General features: G+C 47.7%; 2 protein-coding genes across 2 annotated transcripts; both read right to left on the reverse strand.

Annotated features, from left to right (window-relative positions):
* Positions 1-769: 769 nt before the first annotated feature.
* LOC144503900 (putative methyltransferase DDB_G0268948) lies at positions 770-24,820 on the reverse strand. Its single transcript, XM_078228951.1, has 7 exons — positions 24,755-24,820; positions 18,689-18,850; positions 14,959-15,119; positions 8,845-9,058; positions 8,340-8,440; positions 3,959-4,096; positions 770-1,279 (listed from the first exon to the last, which is right to left on the reverse strand). The coding sequence occupies exons 2-7, from the start codon at positions 18,797-18,799 to the stop codon at positions 1,189-1,191; spliced, it is 816 nt and encodes a 271-aa protein (XP_078085077.1). The 5' UTR covers positions 18,800-18,850; positions 24,755-24,820; the 3' UTR covers positions 770-1,188.
* LOC144503899 (uncharacterized) lies at positions 22,322-24,939 on the reverse strand. The gene is made up of 2 exons (XM_078228950.1): positions 24,911-24,939; positions 22,322-24,824 (listed from the first exon to the last, which is right to left on the reverse strand). The coding sequence occupies exon 2, from the start codon at positions 24,474-24,476 to the stop codon at positions 23,550-23,552; it is 927 nt and encodes a 308-aa protein (XP_078085076.1). The 5' UTR covers positions 24,477-24,824; positions 24,911-24,939; the 3' UTR covers positions 22,322-23,549.
* Positions 24,940-27,444: the final 2,505 nt, after the last annotated feature.

Here is a 27,444-nt window from a genome sequence, read left to right on the forward strand (position 1 = left end):
GATATTGACTATCTAGCTGAACCATGCCCCTCATTATTTTATAGACCTCGATAAGATCACCCCTCAGCCTCCTACGCTCCAGAGAAAAAAGTCCCAGTCTATCCAACCTCTCGTTATAACTCAAACCATCAAGTTCAGCAGTCTTTTCTGCACTCTTTCTAGTTTAATAATATTCTTTCTATAATTGGGTGAACAGAACTGTACACAGTATTCCAAGTGTGGCCTTACCAATGTCTTGTATAACTTCAACAAGACATCCCAACTCCTGTATTCAATGTTCTGACCAATGAAACCAAGCATGCCGAATGCCTTCTTCACCACTCTGTCCACCTGTGACTCCACTTTCAAGGAGCTATAAATATGTACCCCTAAATCTCTTTGTTCTGTAACGCTCGCAATGCCCGACCATTAACTGAGTAAGTCCTGCCCTGGTTCGATCGACCAAAATGCATCACCTCACATTTATCTAAATTAACCTCCATCTGCCATTTGTCAGCCCATTGGCCCAATTGATCAAGATCCCGTTGCAATCCTTGATAACCTTCTTCACTGTCCACTATGCCACCAATCTTGGTGTCATCTGCAAACTTACTAACTATGCCTCCTAAATTCTCACCCAAATCATTAATATAAATGACAAATAACAGTGGACCCAGCACAGATCCCTGAGGCACACCGCTGGTCACAGGCCTCCAGTTTGAAAAAGAACCCTCTACAACCACCCTCGGGCTTCTGTCGTCAACACAGTAAGAAGTTTAACAACACCAGGTTAAAATCCAACAGGTTTATTTGGTAGCAAAAGCCACACAAGCTTTCGGAGCTCCGAAAATCGGGAGATCGAGGCAGGCTGGGGTGGGGGCAAGGCTGGCCCGGATACGTCCGGGAGGCCGGCAATTGGGGGTGGGGGGATCAGAGGGTCAGCGATGCAGGGTCACGGGGCTGGCCAGCGATCAGGAGGCCGGCAGTGTGGGGCTACTGCGCATGCGCCAATCCCCACTCTAACAGGTCGGCCCACGTGCAATGGCCCACTCAGCGCTACGCTGCCGGCCTCTCCAGCGGGAGATTTTCAGCATGATTCATTGTGGGTGTGGATGATTCCAGCGGGAGTTACTCCAGTTTTTACGTGAATTCGGCACTTAGAATGTTTTTGGGAGAATCCCGGCCACTGTTGCTCGGTATCTGCCGGACTCACTCAGGTTTGCTTGCCAGTAAGCAGAAAGCAGTCCACTTCACTTCCAGTACAGCTTCACTGGACGTCACTCCCACAGCCTGCAGAAAACTGCAAAGAAATAAAAGTGTGTAATGAGTGGAATGCCCAGTGCCATTAACCCACTGCACCGAAATACGGCAAAACATGTCAGAGACAGGAGCAGGCTGGATAACACATCCTCATTAAAATATAAATGGAACACTGCTCGAGGGGAGGGGGAGATTCACCGGGAATTGCACAGGCAGTGGCACAGTGACTGGACCAGTAATCCAGTGACTCAGAGTAATGCTCTGAGGACCCGGGTTCGAATCCCACCACGGCAGATGGTGAAATTTGAATTCAATAAAAAATCCGGAAGTAAAAAAGTCGAATGACGACCATGAAACCATTGTCGATTGTTGTAAAAAAAAACATCTGGTTCACTAATGTGGGAAGGAAATCTGCTGTCCTTACCTGGTCTGGCCTCCAGACCCACAGCAATGTGGACATGCCCTCTGAAATGGAGGGCAGTTAGGGATGGGCAATATAAATGCCCAGCCAGCGACGCTCACACCCTGTAACTGAATTTTTTTTAAATTCCAGGATTTGTAGGTCGATTCACATTGCTTCAGTTAACAGAGGAAACCCCTATGTGTGCCCCTCAAGGAGGCTGTGTACAATCATAGAATCCCTACTGTGCAGGAGGCGGCCCATCGAGTCTGCACCGAACATAATCCCACCCAGGCCCTATTCCCGTAACCCCACATATTTAACCTGCTAATCCCCCCTGACACTACAGTTTAGCACACCCAATCAACCTAACCCACACATCTTTGGAGTGTGGGAGGAAACCGGAGCACCCGGAGGAAACCCACGCAGACACGGGGAGAATGTGCAGACTCCACACAGACAGTGACCCGAGGCTGGAATTGAACCCGGGTCCCTGGTGCTGTGAGGCAGCAGTGCTAACCACTGCGCCACCTTGCCGCCCCCAACTACCACATGGAGTGAGTTCCCCACTGAGCCAATAATCCAGGTTGGCACTGAGGGGGTGCTGCAGTGTCAGAGGTGCCAGCTTTTCAAATGTGACATTAACCGAGGCCCTGGCCTCCCCTTCCAAGCAGACTTAAGAGACACTTTTCGAAGAGAAGCATGGGAATTCTCCCCAGTGCCACCGATGATCCCTCACCCAACATCACCACAACAGATTAACTGGTCATCGTCCCACCAGCATCCTGCAGTTCGGCCCTCATGTTTCTCGCATTGCCACGATGACTACACCTCAACGCTGTACCACGCTGTCTGAAAATGGTGTGGGATGTCCTGGGGTCGTGACCGACGCTACAGAAACGCTCAAATCTTCCCTTCTCTGTTCCTGCTATTTTAACACTTGCCTCCTGTGCCTGGGACTGCTGATGAGGAGAGAGCCTCCGAGACCCCCTCATCCACACAAACTCACCCTCCCCAAATTTAAATCGAGCCTTTCCTTTATTTGATAAGCTCTCATTTTAGTCAATAATTATTTACTGCCCTGGCAACCACATCCTGAGATGCGAGGTTGGATTTTCCTCTGACTTCCGCCTTTGTTTGGGACGGTGAGTGGTAAAACATATGGATCATTACGTCCACCTTATTAACTATGAACTGAAAATGACTGACAAAAGACCAGTGTCACCCACACTTGTCCACACTTGTGACCCATGCCCACCCTAGGCTCGTTCAGTGTTCATGTTCAGCTTGTCCAAAGATACACGGGTTTGGTGGATTGGCCATGCTAAATTGTGCCTTGGTGTCAGGGGGACTGGCAGGGTAAATGCATGGGGCTAGGGGATAGGGTGGGATTGTTGTCAGTGCAGGCCCGATGTGCCAGGGACCCAGGTTCAATTCCCGGCTTGAGTCACTGTCTGTACGTTCTCCCTGTGTCTGCGTGGGTTTCCTCCGGGTGCTCCGGTTCCACCCACAGTCCGAAAGACGTGCTGGTTTTAGGGTTTTATTGGCCATGCTAAATTCTCCCTCAGTGTACCCAAACAGTGTGGCAACTAGGGGATTTTCACAGTAACTTCATTGCAGTGTTAATGTAAACCTACTTGTGACACTAATAAATAAACTTTAAACTTTCCTACACTGTAGGAATACTATGATTCTAAAGCCTTTAGCGATGGTGAGTTCATCAAGTCAATTCCTATTATCGTTACCACTCTGGGAATGGAGGGATACAAAAGAGTGGTCTAGTTTGGACCAGGGAGCGGCGCGGGCTAATTGTTCCTTGTTTCTCGTTTCAAGGCTTCATTCTATGATCATCTTGCTGGTGCCAGTACAGAGCGAGACTGCGGATAGTTGGGAACCTGTCTCGGGGGCAGGGAATTCATATGGTGTTCGTGGAAGTGGAAATGACTAGGGTTGGGAAGCATTTTCCGATCAGGGCCAGTGTGATCTCCTGGACTCGTTTCGATTGCCTCAGGGGGTCGGAGAGGAATTTCCCAGATTTTTTTTCCCCCATATTGGCCCTGGGGTTTTCACTCTGGGTTTTCGCCTCTCCCTGGAGATCACATGGTCTGAAATTGGGGGGGTGGGGGTGAGTTAATAGGTTGTGATGAACAAAGCATCGTAGCTGTGAGGGACAGCTCGGTGGATAGGATATTAGTATGTAGATAGGCTGGAAAATTGGGCGGGGATCCTGGATTCAGGATTCAATCCTGGACCGGGGAGCGGCGCGGGCTTGGAGGGCCGAAGGGCCTGTTCCTGTGCTGTATTGTTCTTTGTTCTTACTTTTGCTCCATTCTCTCAATGGAGGCTTTCGCGCATTCCGGATCCTTCTCCTGAAAGGTCTGGTAGTAAGATAAGGATTCAAAGAAGCCTTTGACCCATGAGACTGACGCTTGTTGCTTGAATCGAATGTTATCAACTCTGGCGGGTGAAAGAAAAAGAAATCTGTTTTGAATTCGAAAGCACAAAAGGCTGGAAACACTCTGCAGGTCAGGCAGCATCCGTGGAGACGGGCCGAGACTCAGGCTGGGATTTTCCACCCCAGCCCACTCACGGTGTGTTTTCCTGCAGCAGAGGTGGGTCGCCATTGGCCGCTGGTGGGATCTTCCCGTCCCGCTGAAGTCTACAGCATTTTGCATGTCTCACTCGCCACAAGGGCAGCCCCGCTGTAGTGGGGTCACCTTTGACAGGACTGGAAGATTCCACCAGCTGGCAGGACTGGAAAATCTCGCCCTTAATGATCCAGCTCAATGACCTATTGTCAGAACTGGAGGGAATCGGAGTTTGTTATCTCTCAGAGTAAAAGCCTACTCCTTTCTTTTCCTGTCTTATCAATCTGAGCTGCCGTCTCTAATGTCTCCTGAAACTATCTGCTAAATACCTCTATTCCTTCAAAGCTGAACTGGGCCAGCCGCACACAGACTGTAGCTACACGGGTAGATCAGGGTCGGGGAATCCTGCAGAGAGGAACACATCCTCTCCCTCCCCACAGCCCGTACAAGGCACATGTCAGGCGTGTTGACATTGATACCGGGACATTAAGATGCCAAGGATCCATTACGTGACAGGCAAGCTCGAGTGCTCAAGGACAGCACGGTGGCACCGTGGTTAGCACTGCTGCCTCACAGCGCCAGGGACCCAGGTTCAATTCCCAGATTGGGTCACTGTCTGTGCAGAGTCTGCGCGTTCTCCCCATGCCTACGTGGGTATCCTCCGGGTGCTCCGGATTCCTCCCACAGTCTGAAAGACGTGCTGGTTAGGTGCATTGGCCGTGCTAAATTCTCCTTCAGTGTACCCGAACAGGCGCCGGAGTGTGGTGACTAGGGGATTTTCACAGTAATTTCATTGCAGTGTTAATGTAAGCCTACTTGTGTGACACTCATAAATAAACTTTAAAGAATTTCTCTTTCAGAATCTCCTCCATGGGCTCTGTAACCTGAGTTCTCACTATATATAAATGTGTGTGCATTCGAAATGTCTGGCCCACGTTTATTTTTTCAATCTCTTTGTCTTCCTGGACCTTCTTAGGGCTTCCTCCTCCGTCTCTTCCTGTTCTCCAAGTACCTCTTCTCAAAATCACAGAATATTGCAGTGCATTCGGCCCATTGAGTCTGCACCAACGCATGAAATGCCCTGACCTGCCCACCTAATCCCACTTGCCAGCACTTGGCCCATAGCCTTGAATGTTATGGCGTGACAAATACTTATCCAGGTACTTTTTAAATGATGTGAGGCAACCCACCTCCACCACCCTCCCAGGCAGCGCATTCCAGACCCTCACCACCCTCTGGGTAAAAATGCTTTTCGTCTAAAACCCCTAAACCTCCCGCCCCTCACTTGTGTCCCCTCATAACTGACCCTTCAACAGTTGCTCCTTATCCACTCTGTCCGTGCCCCTCATAACCTTGTACACCTCGATCAGGTCGCCCCTCAGTCTTCTCTGCTCCAATGAAAACAACCCAAGCCTATCCAAACTCTCTTTACAACATAAATGTTCCATCCCAGGCAACATCCTGGTGAATCTCCTCTGCACTTCTTCAAGTGCGATCACGTCCTTCCTATAATGTGGCGACCAGAACTGCACACAGTACTCCAGCTGTGGCCTCACCAAAGTTCTATACAACTCCATCATAACTTCTTTGCTTTTGTAATCTACACCCCGATTGATAAAGGCATATGCCATATGCCTTTTTCACCATCCTACTAACATGACCTTCCACTTTCAGAGATCTGTGGACAAAAACGCCAAGATCCCTTTGTTTTCCGGAACTTCCCAGTGTCAGAACTTTCATAGTATACTTCCTCCTCACCCCACCTGTCTTGAATGTCATTTTTCCCAACCTTTATCCCTCCTCCAAACCATCATCCTCCTGCCGCACTTACTTGTTCCAACTCACCTTGGCCAACCCTCTGCTTGTCTCTCCTGACATCCCCCAGATTTCAGCTTGCCGGGATTTTAATTAAGACTCTACCTTTAAACCGTGCTCTGGTTTCCTCCCAGACTCCAAATTAAATAATTATATTTCCACCTTTGACTATACTGCACACCCTACTTACTTTGCAGCTTCTTATCATGCTAAATTGCCCCTTAGTGTCCAAAGATGCGCAGGTTAGATAGATTGGCCATGCTAAATTGCCCCTTAGTGTCCAAAGATGTGCAGGTTAGATAGATTGGCCATGCTAAATTGCCCCTTCGTGTCCAAAGATGTGTAGGTCAGGTGGATTGGCCATGCTAAATTGTCCCTGAGTGTCAGGGGCTTAGCAGAGTAAATACATGGGGTTACAGGCATGGGGCCTGACTGGGACTGTTGTCAGTGCAGGCTTGATGGGCCGAATGGCCTCCTTCTGCACTGTAGGGATTCTTGTGATTTTATGAACCCCAGTTCTTCAACTGCAATGTGCTCAGAAAGAAGCAATGGAGATAGGCAGAAGACTCTCTGATGTGGGCAGCTCATCCTGTATTATTCTGATCCGACCCTGGCCCAGTGAGTCACAATATAATTATATTGGAACTCCATCTAGAGTTGTGGGATCTACTGGGAAGAGGTGAAAAAATAGCTGAAAATCTAGTGCCTGACAAGTGCCTGAAAAATTCCCCTCCAATCCCTTTAATCAATCAGAGACCAGTTTGGGCGATTTGATTGGTATTGTCTAATACCTGTCTATTCTATGAGGTTATCCCCATGAACAAAACCAGCTGGAAACTATGTCCCATCTCTGGGCCATCCAAAGATGAGAGGAGGTGATGGCCAAGTGGTATTATCTCTAGGCTTTTAATCCAGAAACTCAGCTAATGTTTTGGGGACCCGGGTTCAAATCCTGCCACGGCAGATGGTGGAATTTGAATTCAATAAAAAAACTTGAATTAAGAATTTTCTGATGACCGTGAAACCATTGTGGATTGTCGGAAAAACCCATCTGGGTCACTAATGTCCTTTATAGAGTCATAGAGGTTTACAGCATGGAAACAGGCCCTTGGGCCCAACTTGTCCATCCTGCCCTTTTTTTTAAACCACTAAGCTCGTCCCAATTGCCTGCCTTTGGCCCATATCCAAACGGGTGTCTTGCCCGTGCGACCCATATTGGGTGGCACAGCGGGTTAGCACTGCTGCCTCACAGCGTCGGGGACCCGGGTTCGACTCCCGGCTCGGGTCACTGTCTGTGTGGAGTCTGCACGTTCTCCCCGTGTCTGCGTGGGTTTCCTCCGGGTGCTCCGGTTTCCTCCCACAGTCCAAAATATGTGCAGGTTAGGTGGATTGGCCGTGCTAAATTGTCCCTTAGTGTCCAAAGATGTGCAGGTTAGGTGGATTGGCCATGCTAAATTGCCCCTTAGTGTCCAAAGATGTGTAGGTTAGGTGGATTGGTCATGCTAAATTGTCCCTTAATGTCCAAAGATGTGCAGTTAGGTGGATTGGCCATGCCAAATTGTCCCTTAGTCTTTGAGGGAAGGAAATCTGCCGTCCTTACCCGGTCTGGCCTACATGTGACTCCAGAGCCACAGCAATGTGGTTGACTCTCAACTGTCTCTAAGGGCAACTGGGGTGGGCAATAAATGCTGGCCAGCCAGCGATGCCCATGTCCCAGGAATGAATTAAAATAAAGACAAGTGCCCTATCATGAAAGTAGATTTTTTTTTCTTCAAAAAATATACTTTAGTCATAAAATTTGTAAAAGTGCATTACAAAATATCTGGATTTGCAAGTGCGATAAAATTCAACTTCTCACCATAGAGCATGTTCCACACTGGGAGGTGCCACAATATAACTGTGGAACTCTTATTAGGGAGACGAGATAAAACCTGCCTCAGGAGAAGGTGCTAAATGAAGCAATGTCCTCAGGCTAGCATGGACAAGATGGGCCAAATGGCTTCCTTCTATACTGTAACTCTTCTATGGTATGTGGACAGACACACCTTTAGAGATAACCTCAGTGTACTGACTGGGAACGTGAACCCTTAACTAATGAATGTTACAGACTGATAATCCCAACAGATCGCGAGGTTTAATATAGATAAAGACAGACTGTTTCCTCTGGCGAGGGGAGCCCAGAATGAGGGCCTGAACATTAACATTGAAGCTCAGTGAGGGCTAATAATCAGCAAGCACCTCTTCACCAGTTATTGAACCTTAGCTCAAGGATTGTTGGCTGTATTATCCGCTCTCACCTTTCTTTGTCAGGGAATGTGATAGCGTCAAATATCTCCTTATATTTATTCCGGACCATCTGACATCTTTCACTCATGTAGGGTGCGAGGGTTTTGAACATCTGGAAGCAAAAAATACAACAGCAAACTGGTCAACATAAGATCGTCAAATTAAAGACATGACTATCAGTTACAAGGAATGTGTCCCCACCTCCCCTATTCCTCCTCATGGCAAAAGTGTGACTGAAGAACTGTGGTGACCTCAATCCCGACCTCAGCCAATCCCTACAACCCCTGACACCCACCCTACCCAAACTCTCCCCCCCCCCCTCCCGGCGTACCCCGACCCCCCAGCTTACCCTAAGCCCCCAGCCTACCCCGACCTCCCCCCCGCCATCATCCGACCCTGGGCAACCCACTGCATTCAGTCTGGGGAATTGGGGAATCCCTACAACTACACGGGATCCTGTTCCTGTTTCAGTTGAAATAACTGAAGGTTCCCAATTGGTCCCAATTACTGACTCACCTCTTGGACAATCTGAGTCAGCTGCTCCGAGCAGTCATTGTAATGTAATTCAAAGGGAACTTGGCAACAATACAGAGCCACACAGCCTCTGGGCTTTAGAACCCGCTCAACCTCCTTCATAAACTTCTCCATGTCAAACCAATGAGTCGCTGCTCCTGCTGTTACCAGGTCAACGGAACCGTCCTCGAATTCCAGCTCCTCAGCGAGGCCTTGTCTGTCGAGTCAATCCACAAACACGGCAATACATTAGCTGCAAGATGGCTGCAGATTTGATGTCCCAGAGACACACACACACACACACACACACACTCACACACACACTCACACTCACACCCACACACACACACACACAGAGAGAAACCTTCACCGATTAAAAATACATCGAGTTGCTGACTGGAATAACAAATTTGAAACACAGCAGGTCAAGGGTCAAGGTTCAGCTCCTGGTTGGGGTAGGCTGGGACACAGCCAGGGAGGCCAGACTTTAGTACAGAGGCTTTAGGCCGGACAGTCCGGCTTTTGAGCACTCTGTCCTCCATCCGGCGCCACCTGGAGCCGGACATTCATTTATCCTCCTTTTTTGATGCCCGACTGACCAATCTTTCAAGCCTGATCCTACCCTTCCCTGACGTAGACCACACCTGACCACTTCCACCCAGTGTAGAATCTCAGTGTGCAGAAAAGACCATGGGGCTCATTTTAAGCTTTTTAAGTTATGTCATTAATATGTTGCCTTAAGTATCATGTGTTTTCAGTTGTAGTTATTATTCTAATTAAGAAACCAGCCCTGCTTTTGTTCTAAGCTTTTTTTAAATTTTAAATTCAGGTAGATTCTAATTTGGGTGATTGGCAGTACCTGTACTTTGACCTGGTTATCACTATGACTGTGGGCCATCCTCATGGGTGGAACGGGGCCTGCAAAGGAATTGGTGGCACAACTACCTGTGGGGAGTCTGATCAACATTTCGATCCTGGGCAGCCTGCTGCTGCAGACTTTATTGGTTATACTGATTCAGGTCCTCACCTACACTGTCACTACCACCCAAAGCTGGTAAGTGTGCCGCCGCTATCACCAGATTTACAGCTACCCTCTCGGTAAAAGGAAAGAAGTTGCTTGTGAAATGCTCTAAATACTGAGCCACTGACCCATAAAGAAAGCTCTATTCGTCTTGTTTGATGTTGACTTCAGTGATTAATCTTGGGATGACTGGTAGAGGTACCTGAGGTTAGTAAGGGGATAATCATGCAAGACTTTCTACTCAAGTGGATAGAGCTGTGAAGAAGGCCTACAGTGTGTTAGCTTTTATTAACAGGGGGTTGGAGTTTATGCTGCAACTGTACAGGACCTTGGTGAGACCACATTTGGAATATTGTGTGCAGTTCTGGTCACCTCACTATAAGAAGGATGTGGAAGCGCTGGAAAGAGTGCAGAGGAGATTTACCAGGATGCTGCCTGGTTTGGAGGGTACGTCTTATGAGGAAAGGTTGAGGGAGCTAGGGCTGTTCTCTCTGGAGCGGAGGAGGCTGAGGGGAGACTTAATAGAGGTTTATAAAATGATGAAGGGGATAGATAGAGTGAACGTTCAAAGACTATTTCCTGGGGTGGATGGAGCTATTACAAGGGGGCATAACTATAGGGTTCGTGGTGGGAGATACAGGAAGGATATCAGAGGTAGGTTCTTTACGCAGAGAGTGGTTGGAGTGTGGAATGGACTGCCTGCAGTGATAGTGGAGTCAGACACTTTAGGAACATCGAAGCGGTTATTGGATAGGCACATGGAGCACACCAGGATGATAGGGAGTGGGATAGCTTGATCTTGGTTTCAGATAAAGCTCGGCACAACATCGTGGGCCGAAGGGCCTGTTCTGTGCTGTACTGTTCTATGTTCTATGTTCTATGTTTCGCTCTTGATCAGTATCTAATGCCTCCTGTTGGAAATAGATGCGAGAGTTGAGTGAGGGCACGGACTGATTGTCCTGAGTCTTTCCCAGGTTTGCTAGCATTCCCGATTCAGACTCCTACACAGGCAGCCAGTGTCAGATTATCCCAGCAGGGTCAGCAAAATTGGGGGGGAGAAAATTAGTAAACAAAAGGTGGGAGTGGGGGTGGAACTTCACATTGGCTCGATTTAATGAATCTCCCTGTTGTGGATGCAGTCATTCAAAAAGCTCAAAATGTCTGTTGTAAATTGTAGATGCCACTGGTTTGTCAGGTACTGAAGGAGGCTTGGCAAGTTGTTGCAGTGCATCTAGCAGATAGTCCACATTTCTGCTAGTGTGTATCAGTGTTGGAGGGAGTGACTATTTAATTTTGATGGATGGGTTGCTAATCAAGTTGTGTGTCTGGTAGATGTAAATTGTCCAGTCTGTCTGTGGTGAAAGAAGTATGAATTTGTCAAAGTGTTCTGGTCACCTCAAAACAAAAAAAAGAGAATTGAAAAGTAAAACATGAATTGTTTTCTCCATTTGGAGACCAGATGAGGTCACATAACTAAAACTTGGCCACTGGCGTTCCTGCATGTTCTGTTGTTTGGTTGACACCTCTCGTCTTAGCCGAGTGGTCAGCGTGGAACAGGGTCGGGGAGGGGGGGGGGGGGGGGGGGGTCAATATTCCTAATTCCAGCAGTTGGGCTGAATTAAAGTGGTTTTCACACATAACCAAAGATTCACCGTTTGTGGCTGTTAGCACAGTGCTCTTGTGTTGTAAATTGGTCTCACATTGTAGCTGATTGCATTGCCCTGTCCCTAACAACAGTTTTATAGATGTTTTGTGTGTTTATCTGAAGGTTTGTTCCTGTAAATACCAATTCATCCAACAACAGACTCCCAAACTACGAAAACACTGCTGTATTTTGTGTGTCTGGGTTCCAGTTCCTTATCCTGGCAACAGTACTTTCCCAGGGTCAACCCTTCCGCAAGCCGCTCTACTCTGATGGTATTTGCTTTTTGACTCTTGGAGCTACATATGGTTTATATCTGATTGTAAAGGTTGTGATTAAAGCTTTGTGTATTTACTATTATCTCCCTATGTATGTAAGACCAGGCAATTGATCTGTTGTTCCCTTGGCCGATGGTATCTTCTGCTATAAAATGTGTAATAACAGTTTGAAACTGCTAGTTTCTGCATCTTGGAGATGCCTGGCCATTGCCTGACATTGTGAAATTCAGGAATAGGTAAGAGGCACAAACATGAGCTGTTTCAGTCCATCTGCAACACTGGCATCTACTGAATGTGGGGAAATGACCTGGTGACCAAAAAGAACAAATATCCAAGTCCTCTACTTCAGCTGTTGCATGACAATTACTATATTCACGTAACTGCACTAGCCATATGAATATGGACTAGAAGAACAGGTCTGTGGCAAGTAACTCACCTCCTGACTCCCTGACAAGTCAGGAATCTGATGGAATATTCTCCACTTGCCTGGATGAATTCTGCTCCGACAACACTCAAAAGCGCAACGCCGTCTGACACACAACTTGATTAGCAACCCATCCATCAAAATTAAATAGTCACTCCCTCCAACACTGATACACACTAGCAGAAATGTGGACTATCTGCTAGATGCACTGCAACAACTTGCCAAGCCTCCTTCAGTACCTGACAAACCAGTGGCATCTACCATCTCGAAGGACAAGGGCAGCATGGGAGCACCACAACCTGCACGTTTCCCTCCAAGCCAGACCATCCTGGCCACTGCTGGGTCAAAACCCTGGAACTTTTCCTGACAGTACAGTGGCTCTACCTACCCAGAACTGCAGCAGTTCAAGCTCACCACCACATTCTTGGGGATGGGCAACAAATGCTGGCCGAACCAATAACACACACACCCTGTGAAAGAATAACAACTCTGCTTCAGTGTTAGGGAGGCCTAACAGTGTTACAGTGCGTTTCAAATTTTTTTGAAACACACTTGAAGAAGGGAAAGGTTTAATGTTTTTTGTACTCAATGTATTTTGTACCTAAAAGGTTGAACTTTGTACTTAGAATGTATCACAAGCATAACCCTTCATTATGGCTAATCCCCTTGTTTATACTGCTTCTGACATTAATACAAGTTAACTTTTATTCTTACAACAATAGATAGTCAAATGTAAATGTGAGTGTGTTTGAGAGAATACCTTTTCTACCAGCTTGTGTGTGGTTTGCGGAAGGAAAGCAATTCCATGATGTTTGACAGAAGGACTCCCACTGGGGCCGCTGACCGCACACAGTCACTTCAAAGGGAAGCTGCGGAAGAGCAGGAAACCAGAGACTACATCGTGACTACAGCCACCAGAGACTGGTGCTTCGTGACCTGAGAATCAGATACACACTGATTTATGGTCAGACGCATCGTGCTCAAGGACGATCAATTGGACTTTAATTCATGGCCAGACCAGTGTTTGTGTGGTGACTGGTACTGGGAGCCATGCTGTATAAATGTCTCCACTTTCTTGTGTTCAGTGAGAGGTTTTGGTGAATCGCTGTTAAGGTTGCCAGACCTCTCCCGCAAGCTTGTGAGAATAAAGCCTACTCTATTTTGACTCATACCAGTCTCAGGTAATTTTTACCTACTACAGTACTGTATATATATGGTAACCTATGACCACGTATGCAATGTCCTCCTTTCTGGAAATTTGAAAATGGCCACCCTGGACACAGCTCAAGGAGGCAGTTGACATTTGATCCCGCCTGCTCATCCCAGCCAGTTCCCTTCCCCGTTGCACACTTGCAAGAATACAATTTTGGTTCTTCAGTAAAAACAAAATACTGCGGGGACTGGAATCTGAAACAAAAACATAAAATGCTGGAAAAATCTCAGCAGGCCTGAAAGCATCTGTGGAGAGAGACGAAGGGTCAGCTAGACTCAAAACGTTGCTGTATTCTCTCTCCACAGATGGGGAGGGGAGAGGGTGCGGGAAGAGCGCTGAATGGGGTGAGTGCAGAATGCCAGAACAGAAGGAGGGAGATGAAGGTAATCTCTTGTACTGTAGTCTTACTCCTGGGGGTGTCACTCTGTGTGAGGGTTGGGGGTGTCATTCTGTGTGGGGATTGGGGGGGGTGGGGGGGTCACTGTGTGTGAGGGTTGGGGGGGGTCAGTGTGTGTGAGGGTTGGGGGGGGTCAGTGTGTGTGGGTTGGGGGGGTCAGTGTGTGTGAGGGTTTGGGGGGGGTCAGTGTGTGTGAGGGTTAGGGGGATCTCACTGAGGGTTGGGAGGTCGCGCTCTGGGGGTTGGGGGGTCTCACTCTGTGTGGGGGGTCTCACTCTGTATGGGGGTTGGGGGGTCTCACTCTGTGTGAGGGTTGGGGGGTCTCACTCTGAGGTATGGGGGTCTCAGTCTGAGAGAGTTTGGGGTGGGTGTTGCAATGTGATGTCTGGGGCCTCACATGCAGTCCACCCAGTGGTTGCGAAGTGGATTTTTACTCAGGCCCCCATCACTTGAACATTGTTCTCCAACAACCTTTAACCACCCTGTGCCATGGCTCTATGAGGTGAACTGAAAGAGTTTAAACTCTGTGACCCTCAGGTTAAGGGTTTGACTCGATTCCGAATGGAAGTCTCTCTTTGACACTTTGATTTTTTTTCAACAGTGCGGACTATCTGCCAGCGTTCAGCTGAGAGCAGCAACTCTGTTTGAAGGACCCCCCACATTGCAAATGGATTTGTAATCACAACCCCCCCCCCTCCAAACTAAATCATAATTACAATATGATACTCATCCTGTGAAAGTGGGACGTGTAAAGAGTGTTTTAATAATGTTTTTTTAAGAAGATAGCTGTGGCACAGTGGTTAGCACTGCTGCCTCACAGCGCCAGGGACCCGGGTTCAATTCCAGCCTCGGGCCACTGTCTGTGTGGAGTTTACACATTCTCCCCGTGTCTGCGTGGGTTTCCTCCGGGTGCTCCGGTTTCCTCCCACAGTCCACAAATGTGCAGGTTAAGTAGATTGGCCATGCTAAATTGTTCCTTAGTGTCCCAGGATGTGTAGGTTAGGTGGATTGGCCATAGTAAGGACAATTTAGCATGGCCAATCCATCTAACCTGGAACCAATGGCTCAGGGTGCAACATGATGGAAAAAGGGCAGCACAAACACGTGTGGGTGGCGAGAACACGTATGTATCCATGAGTTACCTGTAAGAGACATTCTCTGGTCCATCCACCTTCCTGGCCTCCTCGATTTGAGCTCCGCTCACATCAATCCCAACCACTCTTTCAAAGTAAGAAGCCAGGCCCCTGGTGCTCTGACCTGAACCACACCCAATGTCCACCGCAAGACGGAATGGCTTCCCCTTCTGAAAGGAAGACCATATTTTTGAGCCAGACACACATCTCTACAACCTGCCGCCTCCCCACCCACCCCGGCCAGGGGTACAGTAAAGTCCCACCTTTCACAACTTAACTGTTCACATTTACACGTCCCCGGCCATTGTACTTCGTACACCGCAGGAACAACGTTCGCTTAACCGCGATTTCGTTCTCTGAGAAGTCTCCGGAAGCTCCTTCCATTAGTCTGGGCCGTGAATATTTAATCCTTTACTTTATGCATCTTTCCAACAGGAGTGAGAAGCAGAGGCTGGAGTGGTCACAGCTAAAGTGTAGCCAAGCTGAGAAACTAATCTGGAACCTTCCGGATCTCACAGTCCAGAGCTGCATTGAGGCTCTGTTCAATATCGAGACACGAAGATTTTTGGCTGACACTTTCCAGTTGACTCATTTTTCCCACAACTGTCTCGTATTGCTGAGCCTCCCCCTGTCTCTCAAATACAGGTTCCACAATGTGCTGGGCACTAACTGCACAAATCAACATTGAGCCTTTTGCATTGCTGGAACCAATCTCATTGACTCCCGTTGAAAAGCGTGTGCATCGTTTGCAAGATTTTGCGGGAAAGTAACTCTGTGAACAACGGGTGAACAAATAGGATTCTTAGGGGGTTCGACAGGGTAAATGTCAGGAGCAAAGACAGAAAAATGCTGGAAGATCTCAGCAGGTCTGACAGCATCTGTGGAGAGGGAGTAGAGCCAACGTTTCAAGTCTAGATGACCCATCGTCAGAGCTGAGGAAAGGTCATCTAGGCTCAAAACATTGACTCTATTCTCTCTCCTCAGATGCTGCCAGACCTGCTGAGATTTTCCAGCATTTTTCTGTTTTGGTTTCAGATTCCAGCATCCGCAGTATTTTGCGTTTATCTAAATGTCAGGAGGATGTTTCCACTCGTGGGAGAGGATATGGTCGCAGAATAGAGAGATGTTTCTTTAAGACAGATTTGAGGAAGAATTCCTTCTTTCAAAGATCAGGGAATCTTTGGAATTTTCTACCCCAGGAAGCTGTGGAGACCGGGTCCTTGCACATTTGACGGCTGAGATGGATAGGTGTTTAACCAATCGGGGAATTACTCTGCTTTCCTCTTCAAACTTACAGATTTAGCCTTTACCTGGTGTCTGGAAAATGAGGAATTATAATATTTTACATTTGGTAATATCAGTTTAAAGTTTATTTATCAGTGTCACAAGTAGGCTTACATTAACACTGCAATGAAGTCACTGAAAATCCCCCAGTCGTCACACTCCGGCGCCTGTTCGGGTACACTGAGGGAGAATTTAGCACGGCCAATGCACCTAACCAGCACGTCTTTCGGGCTGTGGGAGGAAACCAGAGCACCCGGAGGAATCCCACGCCGACACGGGGAGAACATGCAGACTCCACACAGACACTGACCCAAGTTGAGAATTGAACCCGGGGCCCCGGTGCTGTGAGGCAGCAGTGCTAACCACTGTGCCACCGTGCCGCTCGTATCACTGTCATATTGGTCATGTACTGGAAAACAGGCTTGTGCGAGTGTGATTGTTGTAACTGGATTAAGAGACAGAGAGACTGCAGGGGTCCAAAACAACAGTAAGAAGTGGTTTTGAAAATGGACCAAGAGGAACATCAATAACAATTTACATAGGGCAATAAAAGTGGTTTTGAAGTGGGATATTTTCATTCAAAGGATGACATATACAAGTTGTGAAAAATTGTAATAAGTGAGGCAAAGATAGGGTAAGTTTACTTTTAAAAATATAGGAACTAAAGTAAAGAAAGTAAAGTTCTAGGAAAAAGGCACTTCTGGGAGACTGGATGAAACATTAGAAGATAGAGAGACCAAAGGGAATGAGCGCATTTCAGCAAACAATGAAGTCTGTGTCAGGGGATAGCTGCTTAGATCTCCCCGAAGACAGTGTGGACAAGGCCAGACCTGGGGAACAAGTTGCTATCAGCCTCAGGAGCACATCCCAAAAGCAAAAGGGCATCGCATGGTAAAATTAGTATTCTATAGATTTAAAAATCTATAAAAACTGATGCCAAGCAGAAAAAGGAAGGGTAGCTCGGAGTGTAGTATAAGTTAAGATGTGCGGGTTCGGTTGATTGGCCATGGTAAATTGACCCTAGTGTCAGGGGGATTAGCAAGGTTAATATAGAGGGGTTACAGGGATAGGGCCTGGGTGGGATTGTTGTCGATGGGCCGAATGGCCTCCTTCTGCACTGTAGGGTTTCTATGGTTTTGGAATTGTTTTAAAGCACTGTTAATTGTGTATAGTCATTTTTGCATTTAAGTGTAATTTTTTAAATTTTCTTTATTTTTTTAACAAACGTTTGTTTTAATATAAAATCATCACAATTGGTCGGAGACGTCATTTCCTAATTTCAGAAAACCTCCACATGATATACAAATCACAGAACTGTTTTGGCAGCTGTTTCAAGTTTCCTTTTGGGATTTGGCAGTGCTTTAACACTGAACTCTCCATCCCATTACAACCAAGGCCCTGGTATTTGGTGCCAAGGACTCATCGTGTTGACCTGTTGCTCCTTTATGCTCATTATGGGGGCTGAGGGGTAACCAGTCAGTGGGATGTAACTGAAAGCCAGAAGTTAAAACGGCAATGGTCCCAAACTGATGATGCGGGCGGGACTGATTCTCAATCCTCGAGCCACCGAACCATAGAATGGTTACAGTACAGAAGCAGGCCCTTCGGGCCATTGCACTGCTGCTAGTCACACTCCCCCGACTCACAATTAAATCCCTTCCAAGAACTGACACACCCCCATCCAATTCTGCCTCGTCAAAATGTTGATGGTTGAATCATAACATTTGTCAATTGTTTGCAAGAAAATCGCTCATAGTCTAAGTTAAAATTTATTTATTAGTGTCACAGGCAGGCTTACATTAACACCTCAATGAAGCTACTGTGAAAATCCTCTAGGCGCAACACCCTGGCACCTGTTCGGTTACACAGAGGGACAATTTAGCCCGGCCAATGCACCTAACCAGCACGTCTTTCGGACTGTGGGAGGAAACCCACACAGACACGGGGAGAACGTGCAGACTCCGCACAGACTCAAGCAATGAATCAAACCCGGGTCTCTGGCGCTGTGAGGCAGCAGTGCTAACCACTGCGCTGCCCTGGCTGCTCATAAGGGAATTCATACTTTCCCAGCTTAGTTTAAAGACAATGTTTAGTTTTCTTTCTCTTTCAGGTCTAGCTGCAGAGTTTACTGAATCATTTACAGCTAGTTAACCCGAAAGCCTGCTCTCTCATGGACAACAAGGTGTTAGCGACAGGTCCAAGAGCAGCTGATGGATCAACGTGAGTTCAGGGGTTAAAATGTTGGACGTTCACCCATCAGCTATTTCCAACACAAACATGTGGAAACTAATCTCGCGCAGATAACCTCATGGACTCGCTGACGATTATGGCATCGCCAGTCAATAAACCCACCGAAGCTTCAATCACTAAACAAACCCAAGGCTGTCGACTGTTGCTGTTCCGGTCACCAGCTGACCGTGTCCCGCCCCGCCACCAGCTCTCTCCAAACTCTCACCTTTCTCTGCAGGTAATCGAGGACCAGGTTGAGGATTTGTGAGTGTGAGGGGAGGCGGTATTTCTGGTACAGGGCAGCGTGTTCCTGCTCCTCAAACAACCGCGATGCCATCTCCGTGCAGTCTCCGGCCAGTAACCGTCCCCCAAAGATAGCTAACCGAGTCTGTTAATAAACACCCCGTGAGATTAAAAGTCGTGATGAAACTCAGTCTCTCCTTCCAGCCAGTTCTGCCTTCAGCACATTCCAATTCTGTGACTGGACAATGCAGTGAGAGATTAATCAATGCAGAAAACAGCACAAAACCTGAGCAAACTTTGCCTCGGCAAATTATCAGATATCCACCGAGTTTGATAAAAGGCTTTTTCCATTGATAGAAGCCTTGTATGTCGATGTCTTAGAATCATAGATCCCCTACAGTGCAGAACAGGGCCATTCAGCCCATCGAGTCTGCACCAACACTCTGACAGAGTGGCCAGAATCTTCCTGTTCCGCCCGCCACGGCAATTGGAGCGGACCATGGAAAAATCCATCGACCCCAGGTGGGCATTTCCTGTTTTGGGACGAACAAGGCTGGAAAATCCCACCCAGTATCTTACTCATAGAATCATAGAATCCCCACAGTGCAGAAGGAGGCCATTCGGCCCATCGAGTCTGCACCGACCACAATCCCACCCAGACCCTACCCCCACATATTTTACCCGCTAATCCCTCTAACCTACACATCTCAGGACTCTACGGGGCAATTTTTAACCTGGCCAATCAACCTAACCCGCACATCTTTGGACTGTGGGAGGAAACCGGAGCACCCGGAGGAAACCCACGCAGACACGAGGAGAATGTGCAAACTCCACACAGACAGTTGACCCGAGCTGGGAATCGAACCCGGGACCCTGGAGCTGTGAGGCAGCAGTGCTAACCATTGTGTCGCCCTGTACCTTTTCATGTACAATCATTTTTAAACCATGTAACTATTGCTTTTTTATTTTCTGTGCATGTATGTAAACCTGTTGTGTGGGAAATGCAATCTAAAATTGAACCTGGACAGGATGTTTAATTGAAGGGAAAGATAACTCCAGCACAAAATAAAGAAAAGATCATTTCAAGAACTGATGTGGCACTGGGAGTGAAAAGTCTAAAGTCATTTCAGAAGCAGGTGGCCACTGCGATGGGGAATATTTTCTCCGGAGAGCGGAAGGAGGCGAATTAATTAAAAACTCTCCCCTCCTCAAACCAGTTTCTGTCTTGTGATTAAAGCGATACAACACCACCCTCTGCTGGTAGATGGACATTATTGCACAAGCAGCGGGAAAGTCACTAAGAGGGTGGCAGCATCAAACCAAAATGATAGGAACATGAACACAGGGGATGTTATAATTTTATTGACAAAATCCTGGGTATTTGCCCACACTCTCAATCTCACCCACACACAAGCACACAAACACTCTCAGTCAGACTCCCTCATACAACTTTCTCACTCACTCACATAACCCTCTCAGAATCTCTCTTACAGTCACACTTATAACTACCCTCTCCGGCTCTCATTCACACACACTCACACTCTGGCACACATACGTACAAGCTCTCACACATACAAACCGCAAACACACAACCTCTCAGAATCAGTCTCACATCACTTACTTAGACACACACACAAACACACAAGTGCGCACACACATTCTCACAATCTCTCACTCACACGCATGCATGTTCTAATGCTCACAGGCAAGCACAATCACCCACACACAATCTCACTTTCATACTCTCTCAAATACACTCTCACATGTGTGTGTGTTCCTATCTACCTCTCTTTGTCCATCTGTGTGTCTCACTCCATCCATCTCCTAGCATGTACCGCTCCTTAACGGCACGGTGGCACAATGGTTAGCACTACTGCTTCACAGCGCCAGGGACCCAGGTTCAATTCCGGCCTCGGGTCTGCGTGGAATCTGCACATTCTCCCCATGTCTGCGTGGGTTCCTCCGGGTGCTCCGGTTTCCTCCCACAATCCAAAGTCCAAAGATGTGCGGGTTAGGTTGATAGGCAATGCTAAATTGACCCTAGTGTCAAGGGGATTTGCAGAGTGAATGTGTGGGGTTAAGGGAATAGGGCCTGGGTGGGATTGTGGTCAGTGCTGACCCGATGGGCCAAATGGTCTCCTCCTGTACTGTAGGGATATGATTCTCTGATCAACTGGGAATCGGTTAGCTCAGTTGGACGACTGTTCGTGATGTAGAGCAACCCCAACAGCATGGGTTGAATTCCCGTACCGACTGAGGTTGTTCATGAAGGTCCTGCTGTCTCAATCCTACCTCTCACCCGAGGTGTGCTGATCCTCAGGTAAACTCACCACCAATTACGCCTCTGGGACTATGGCAATGCCCCCCCCCCCCTCTCCTTTATGAGCACAGACACAAAGTAGTCATTAGGATACAAAGTAAACAGTAGCCATTCGCTGATGGTACAAGGATCAGCAGGTAAGGATGTCAGGTTTTGGTCAAGAGGTGAGGGTGGGATGTGAGCAAGAACATTTAACATACTGCGTGGTAATGAGCTAGAACTCACTGCCCGTGATGGGAGTGGAAACAGAGACAATGAATAATTTAAAAAGGAAATTGGACGGAATCTTGAGGGAAATAAATTAGCAGGGATACGGGGGCGGGGGCAGGGGCAAAGTTACTGAATATTTTTTCCTCAAAGAGCCAGCATTGATCCAATGGGCCAAATGGCCTCCTCCTCTGCCCTACAATCTAAGCAGCTTCCCCAATCTCTCCGGGCCAGCTGGAGCCCTCTCATCCCTGGAGCCACTCTCATAAATCTCCTCTGCCGCTCAGATCTTTCCTGAAGTGTGAGGTCCACCAGGCCCCTTTCTACAGAGTGGATTTGAAAAGCAGGGAGGTTATATGTTCAGAACCATGGTTACACCATACAAGGAGTACTGCTGATATCTGTAATCTTTGTTTAGAAATAGAGGCACTGGAGAAGACCACAAGAATAAGACCAGAACTGAGAGCATTTAATCTCTCAGGAAAGACTGGGGCATTTCTCTCTCTCGAGAGAGAGAGAAGACTGAAGGGTGTCCCTGATGAAAATCTTTGAGATTATGAAGGCAGCACGGTGGCACAGTGGTTAGCACTGCTGCTTCACAGTGCCAGGGACCCGGGTTCAATTCCTGGCTCAGGTCACTGTGTGGAGTCTGCACGTTCTCCCCGTGTCTGTGTGGGTTTCCTGCAGGTGCTCCGGTTTCCTCCCACAGTCGAAACGTGCAGGTGAGGTTGATTGGCCATGTTAAATTGCCCCTTAGTGTCGGGGGGACTGGCTGGGGTTATGAGGATACGGCCTGGGTGGGATTGTGGTCGGTGCAGACTCGATGGGCTGAATGTCCTCCTTCTGCACTATAGGATTCTATGATTCTATGAAGCGGTTCATTAATCCAATAGGGATTTGATGAGCATCCTACCTACTGAACAACTTGGAGAGTGAGGAACCTTCTGCGACAGGTGAATATTGTTGTGATCCTGGAGCAAGCTCCCAGATTCTGGTACACTTCTGTTAGGGACCAGTAACATTTTATTCCAAGTAGATGAAGTTAGGCAAAGGCACGCACTAAGAGAATAAAGCCAGAAGATTCCAAACAAACCAAAATAAACTTTACTAAGTGAGAAAAGTCAAACAATTCACAATATCTATCTTATACTCTAACATTCAGGATTTGATTTATTGTCACATGTATTAGCATACAGTGAAAAGTATTGTTTCTTGCGTGCTATACAGACAAAGCATACCATTCATAGAGAAGGAAAGGAGAGAGTGCAGAATGTAGTGTTACAGTCACAGCTAGGGTGTAGAGAAAGAGCAACTTAATGCGAGGTCGGTCCATTCAAAAGTCTGATGGCAGCAGGGAAGAAGCTGTTCTTGAGTCGGTTTGTACGTGACCAGGTACACATGGATTAACAAACGAACTATAGACGAACACACCACACTGGCCAATAAATGACAGATGCGACCAAGACAGATCCCACAGATTTCTCAGCAACCCACCCAGATGTCAGTGTCCATTGTGAATGACACAATTGTGTTAAACGTCCGTCTCTCTCACCAGGGATTTCCAATCTTCACTTTCGAAGATCCAGCCTCTGAACTGTCTCCAAAAGTCTCCCCGACTCAGGCAGCCTCAGCGACTGCTCACCTCCTGAAGGTTCAATCTCTTCTCCTGAGACTGCGTTCCACCATTTCCACCAACTCACTGGCTCAACTCCATTGCTCCAAAGGATTACTTTTGCCCCAAAGGCTGTCAGCACCTACTGCCTTTTCAGCTCTCCAGGGTTCCTCCCGAGCCTTCTTCACCTGGAGCCTGCCAACAGCAGCAGTGTTGCAGCTAGAAGCCCCTTTCTTTGCTGCTCTCCCTGGTGGTCTCCTCCCAGTGGCTCCTTCCCCATTTGTTCTGTGGCAGCACTCCCTGGGCTCCCCCACTCAGGGTTCTTGGTCCTAGGATGCCCCCATGTTATAGCCCCAAATCATGGGCCTCGTGCTACTTGTAGGGGCGCTACCAATGTCCCAGATGGCCGAGTTCTTTAATTAAGAAAGCAAAACTAGAACAGCGCACACCGAGTCAATGGAACAGAGATAAATGCTTTTATCTTAGATCCACCTGTAGTGACGGAAAAACACCATCTACTATCGAGGATAAAATAAGTGTACTACGTCAGTCTCAGCAGAAGTGTGCTCTCCCAGGTTCAAAGCCACTGGAAGCAAAGTCGTGAGACCAACAAGCCCTGCAAAGAGAAACCCCCTGACCCTCCCATTTCACCAACAGTCAGACTGAGCATGATTTAATTCCGGGTGTGAATAGCAGCAGCAATAATCACTTGTGAACTCGCTGGTGTCTCAGCAAGATTGATAACTGGGTAAATCCCTTCCCACAAGCAGAACAGATGAATGGCCTCTCCCCCGTGTGAACACGTTCATGCGTCATCAGGTTGTATAGCTGAGTGAATCCCTTCCCACACTCGGGGCAGATGAATGGCCTCTCTCCAGTGTGAACTCGTTCGTGTCTCCGCAGGTGGGACGACACACTGAATCCCTTGCCACACGCAGGGCAGATGAATGGTCTCTCCCCGGTGTGAACTCGCTGGTGTGTCATAAGGTTGGATGATTGAGTGAATCCTTTCCCACACACAGGGCACGTGAAGGGTCTCTCCCCAGTGTGAACTCGCTGGTGTGTCAGCAGGGTGGATGAATCGCTGAATCCCTTCCCACACTCCGGGCAGGTGAGCGGTCTTTCCCCAGTGTGAACTCGCTGATGTGCCAGCAGGTTGGATGACCGAGTGAATCCCTTCCCACACTCCGGGCAGGTAAATGGCCTCTCCCCCGTGTGAACTCGCTGGTGTAACAGCAGGTGGGAGGAATCAATAAATCCTTTCCCACAATCAGCGCAAGCGAAAGGCCTCTCCCCCGTGTGAACTCGCTGGTGGGTCAGCAGATTGGAGGACTGAGAGAATCCCTTCCCACACTCGGGGCATGTGAACGGTCTCTCCCCAGTGTGTACTCGCCGGTGGGTCAACAGATGGGAGGAAACACTGAACCCCTTCCCACAGTCAGAGCAGGTGAACGGGCTCTCCACAGCATGAACTTGCTGGTGTGTCTGCAAGGTAGATGATGTGGTGAATCCCTTCCCACACACGAAGCAGGTGAACGGCCTTTCCCCAGTGTGAACGCGTCGATGGGTTTCCAGCTCAGATGGGAACCGGAATCCCTTCCCACAGTCCCCACAATTCCATGGCTTCTCCATGGTGCCGGTGTCCCGGTGTCTCTTCAGGTTCAACAATCAGTCGGAGCTCGTTCACACACAGAGAGCACAAATGATCCCTCCCGGATGTGAATGGTGCAATGATATTTCAGGCTGTGTAGCAGGTTAAAGCTCTTTCCACAGTCAGTGTACTGGGACACTCTCACTCAGGTGTGCACATGTCTCGGTGCTTTCCCAGTCACACCAATGTTTCGAATCACTTGAACCAAGAAAGAACCATGTCGCCTTCTAAGTTCAATGGCCGATAATACTGAACTCACGTGAATTAAGCAACTCTCTCAAATCTTGACGTGGTATGTTTCGAGATTTCTGTCTGCAAATCCTCCCCTTCTAATATCCTGTAAAACAAGTATACAAAGTCAACCTATTAGTACAGGATACAAAGTCAGAACAGACATTTCTAGATTCTGTGGAACATTCTTTCCTCCCTTATCCTGCAAATGTTGTCATTCACTCCTCCGACTTCATTCTGCTATATCTGACACACATCATCCCAATTCTCCTGAAGGTGCCAGTTCATGTTGATTGACAGGTCCAAGTTCATCACTTCCTCTCCAGACAGAGAACAATCTTCATGCAGGCGGCCAGCCATCTATATGTGACTGGGGATAAATATATGGCACTGATTAGAGATACAAGGGGAGTGTGAGGTTGCATTTAGGCAACAAGAAGAGGCAGATGTTTTATAGATGTACCATAGAAAACATCCTTTCCTGGAGCCCATACCCAGCTTGGTACGGTTTCTGCTCTGACCAAGAAACTACAAAGGGTTGTAAAAGAAGCCCAATCCATCACGCAAACCAGCCTCCGATCCACTGACTCAGTCTACACTTCCTACTACCTCGGAAAAGTAGCCAGCATAATTAAGGACCCCCATGCACTCCGGACATACTTCCTTCCACCTTCTTCCATTGAGAAAAAGCTACAAAGGTCTGAGATCACATACCAACCGACAGCTTCTTCCCTGCTGCTGTCCGGCTTTGAATGGACTTCCCTTATATTAATTTGATCTTTCTCTACACCCCAGCTATGACTGTAACACTACATTCTGCACCTTCTCCTTTCCCTCTCCCCTATGTATTCTATGAACGGTATGCTTTGACTGTATAGCTCGCAAGAAACAATACTTTTCATTGTATACCAACACATGCAACAATGATAAATTAAATCAAATGATTTCAAAAGGATCTGCAGCCTCCCTGGATTCACTTCCTTTCCCTTCAGTCGCTGCAAGTCAATAGTTTAACCCCAGAATTAGAAAGTAAATGAGAAGAGTTTCACTCACTGATGTTCAGCAGGGGTGAAGTTTTATTGTGTGAAGCTGAATCTTCATTCAGACAGGGAGGAGCAGCTGAACAAACTCACTACCCAACCCCCACCCTCAGACAATGCGGAACCCCAAGGGGCAAACTCCGCCATCTGATTGGTTGGAGGACCAGAGCCCTTCCGGTCTTCCAGTCTTTCCCATTGGTCAATCTCCCATTTGCTGCGTCTGCGCACAACACGTTCATCAATGCGCATGCACCGCTCCTGTTATTGTTTGCACATGCGCGTCACGGAATATCCCACGCACATGCGCAACTTTCCACCACGCCGCGAATGTGCAGTCCGGCTCTCACTGCAGCACATGCGCGGTCCCGCTCTCACTGCGCACATGCGCAGTCTCAGCCGCCTGACCACGCGGCGGATAAGGCTGTTTCTCGCCCGCGAGGGATTTTGGGAGCTCTAGCCGCCATTACGTGGCCGCAGCGCGGTCTCGAAACTCCCTGGGAATGGAGGGAAAATTCCCTCACACAAAGCACACGTGGGTAGTCACTGAATTTGATTCTTCTGCCCTCTTAGCAAAACAATTTGTTAAATAAAATGAAATAAGCGTTTTGATATCTCGGTTACAGCTTGGAGAGGGCAATAGGTGACTGTGAAACTGAACGTGAAAGTCAGCATGTTCATGAGAGGAGAATTGGAGACAAAATTGGATAATGGGATGCATTGGGGTTACAATCAATAAAGAGAAGGGATTATGTGAGGAACAGAGATGTATAAATTGAGAGGGAGAAAGACCATAGAATCAAAGAATCCTACAGTTCGGGAGGAAGCTATTTGGCCCATCAAGTCTGCACCAACTCTGTGACAGAGTATCTTACCCAGGCCCTATCGGCATAACCCCACGTATTTACCCCACTAACCCCCCTAACATACACATCCTGGGACACGAAAGGGGAAAATTAGCATGGTCAATCCACCTAACCTGCACATCTTTGGACTGTGGGAGGAAACCAGAGCACCCGGAGGAAACTGGCACAGAGACAGGGAAAATGTGCAAACTCCACACAGTCATCCAAGACTGGAATCAAACCTGGGTTCCTGGTGCTGTGAAGTATCAGTGTTAACCACTGTGCCACCATGTCACCCATTCTGAAGTTCCAGTGATGTTATTTGTAAACTCCGTTTACAGGCAATTAGAAAGAGCATATTGGTAATGTCACTGGACTAGTATTCCAGAGACCCAGGCTAATGTTCTGAGTATAGGGGTTCAAATCTCACCATTGCAGTTGGTGAAATGTGTGTTTCTGTGGTGTCTGAGTTTCTCTGTGTCTCTCACTGTGTGTAATTATGTGTGTCTCCCTGTTGTAGTATAAGGTCTGGCACGTTATGGTTACAGAGTACAATACCACCCACACAGATCTAGGGGGTAATGTGGGACAGAGCCATGTGTAGAAGCAAGCATGGAGACAGCTTGTAGCTTGGACCTTTATTATACTTACGTATGCAGTTAATAAATACTTACAATTGAACTATCTAAGGTTACAAATACCTTAATAAGACCTACCAAAACTATGTGCAACACCTTACAATGTGGCATCAGTGAATGGAACAACTCAAAACATTGCAGAGACTTCAGAAGAAAATTTCAACCTGGAAAACTGAAGGAAAAATCAAAGATGCATTC

The sequence above is a fragment of the Mustelus asterias genome, chromosome 14 (assembly GCF_964213995.1).
Source record: "Mustelus asterias chromosome 14, sMusAst1.hap1.1, whole genome shotgun sequence".
NCBI classification, from domain to species: Eukaryota; Metazoa; Chordata; class Chondrichthyes; order Carcharhiniformes; family Triakidae; genus Mustelus; species Mustelus asterias.

Coding starts and splice junctions, on each gene's coding strand:
- LOC144503900 (XM_078228951.1), bottom strand. CDS start 18,799: ATGGCATCGCGGTTGTTTGAGGAGCAGGAACACGCTGCCCTGTACCAG. Junction 15,120..18,688: donor TCGATTACCTGCAGAGAAAG/GTGAGAGTTTGG, acceptor TCTTCCTTTCAG/AAGGGGAAGCCATTCCGTCT. Junction 9,059..14,958: donor CCAGAGAATGTCTCTTACAG/GTAACTCATGGA, acceptor TTGACTCGACAG/ACAAGGCCTCGCTGAGGAGC.
- LOC144503899 (XM_078228950.1), bottom strand. CDS start 24,476: ATGGAGAAGCCATGGAATTGTGGGGACTGTGGGAAGGGATTCCGGTTC.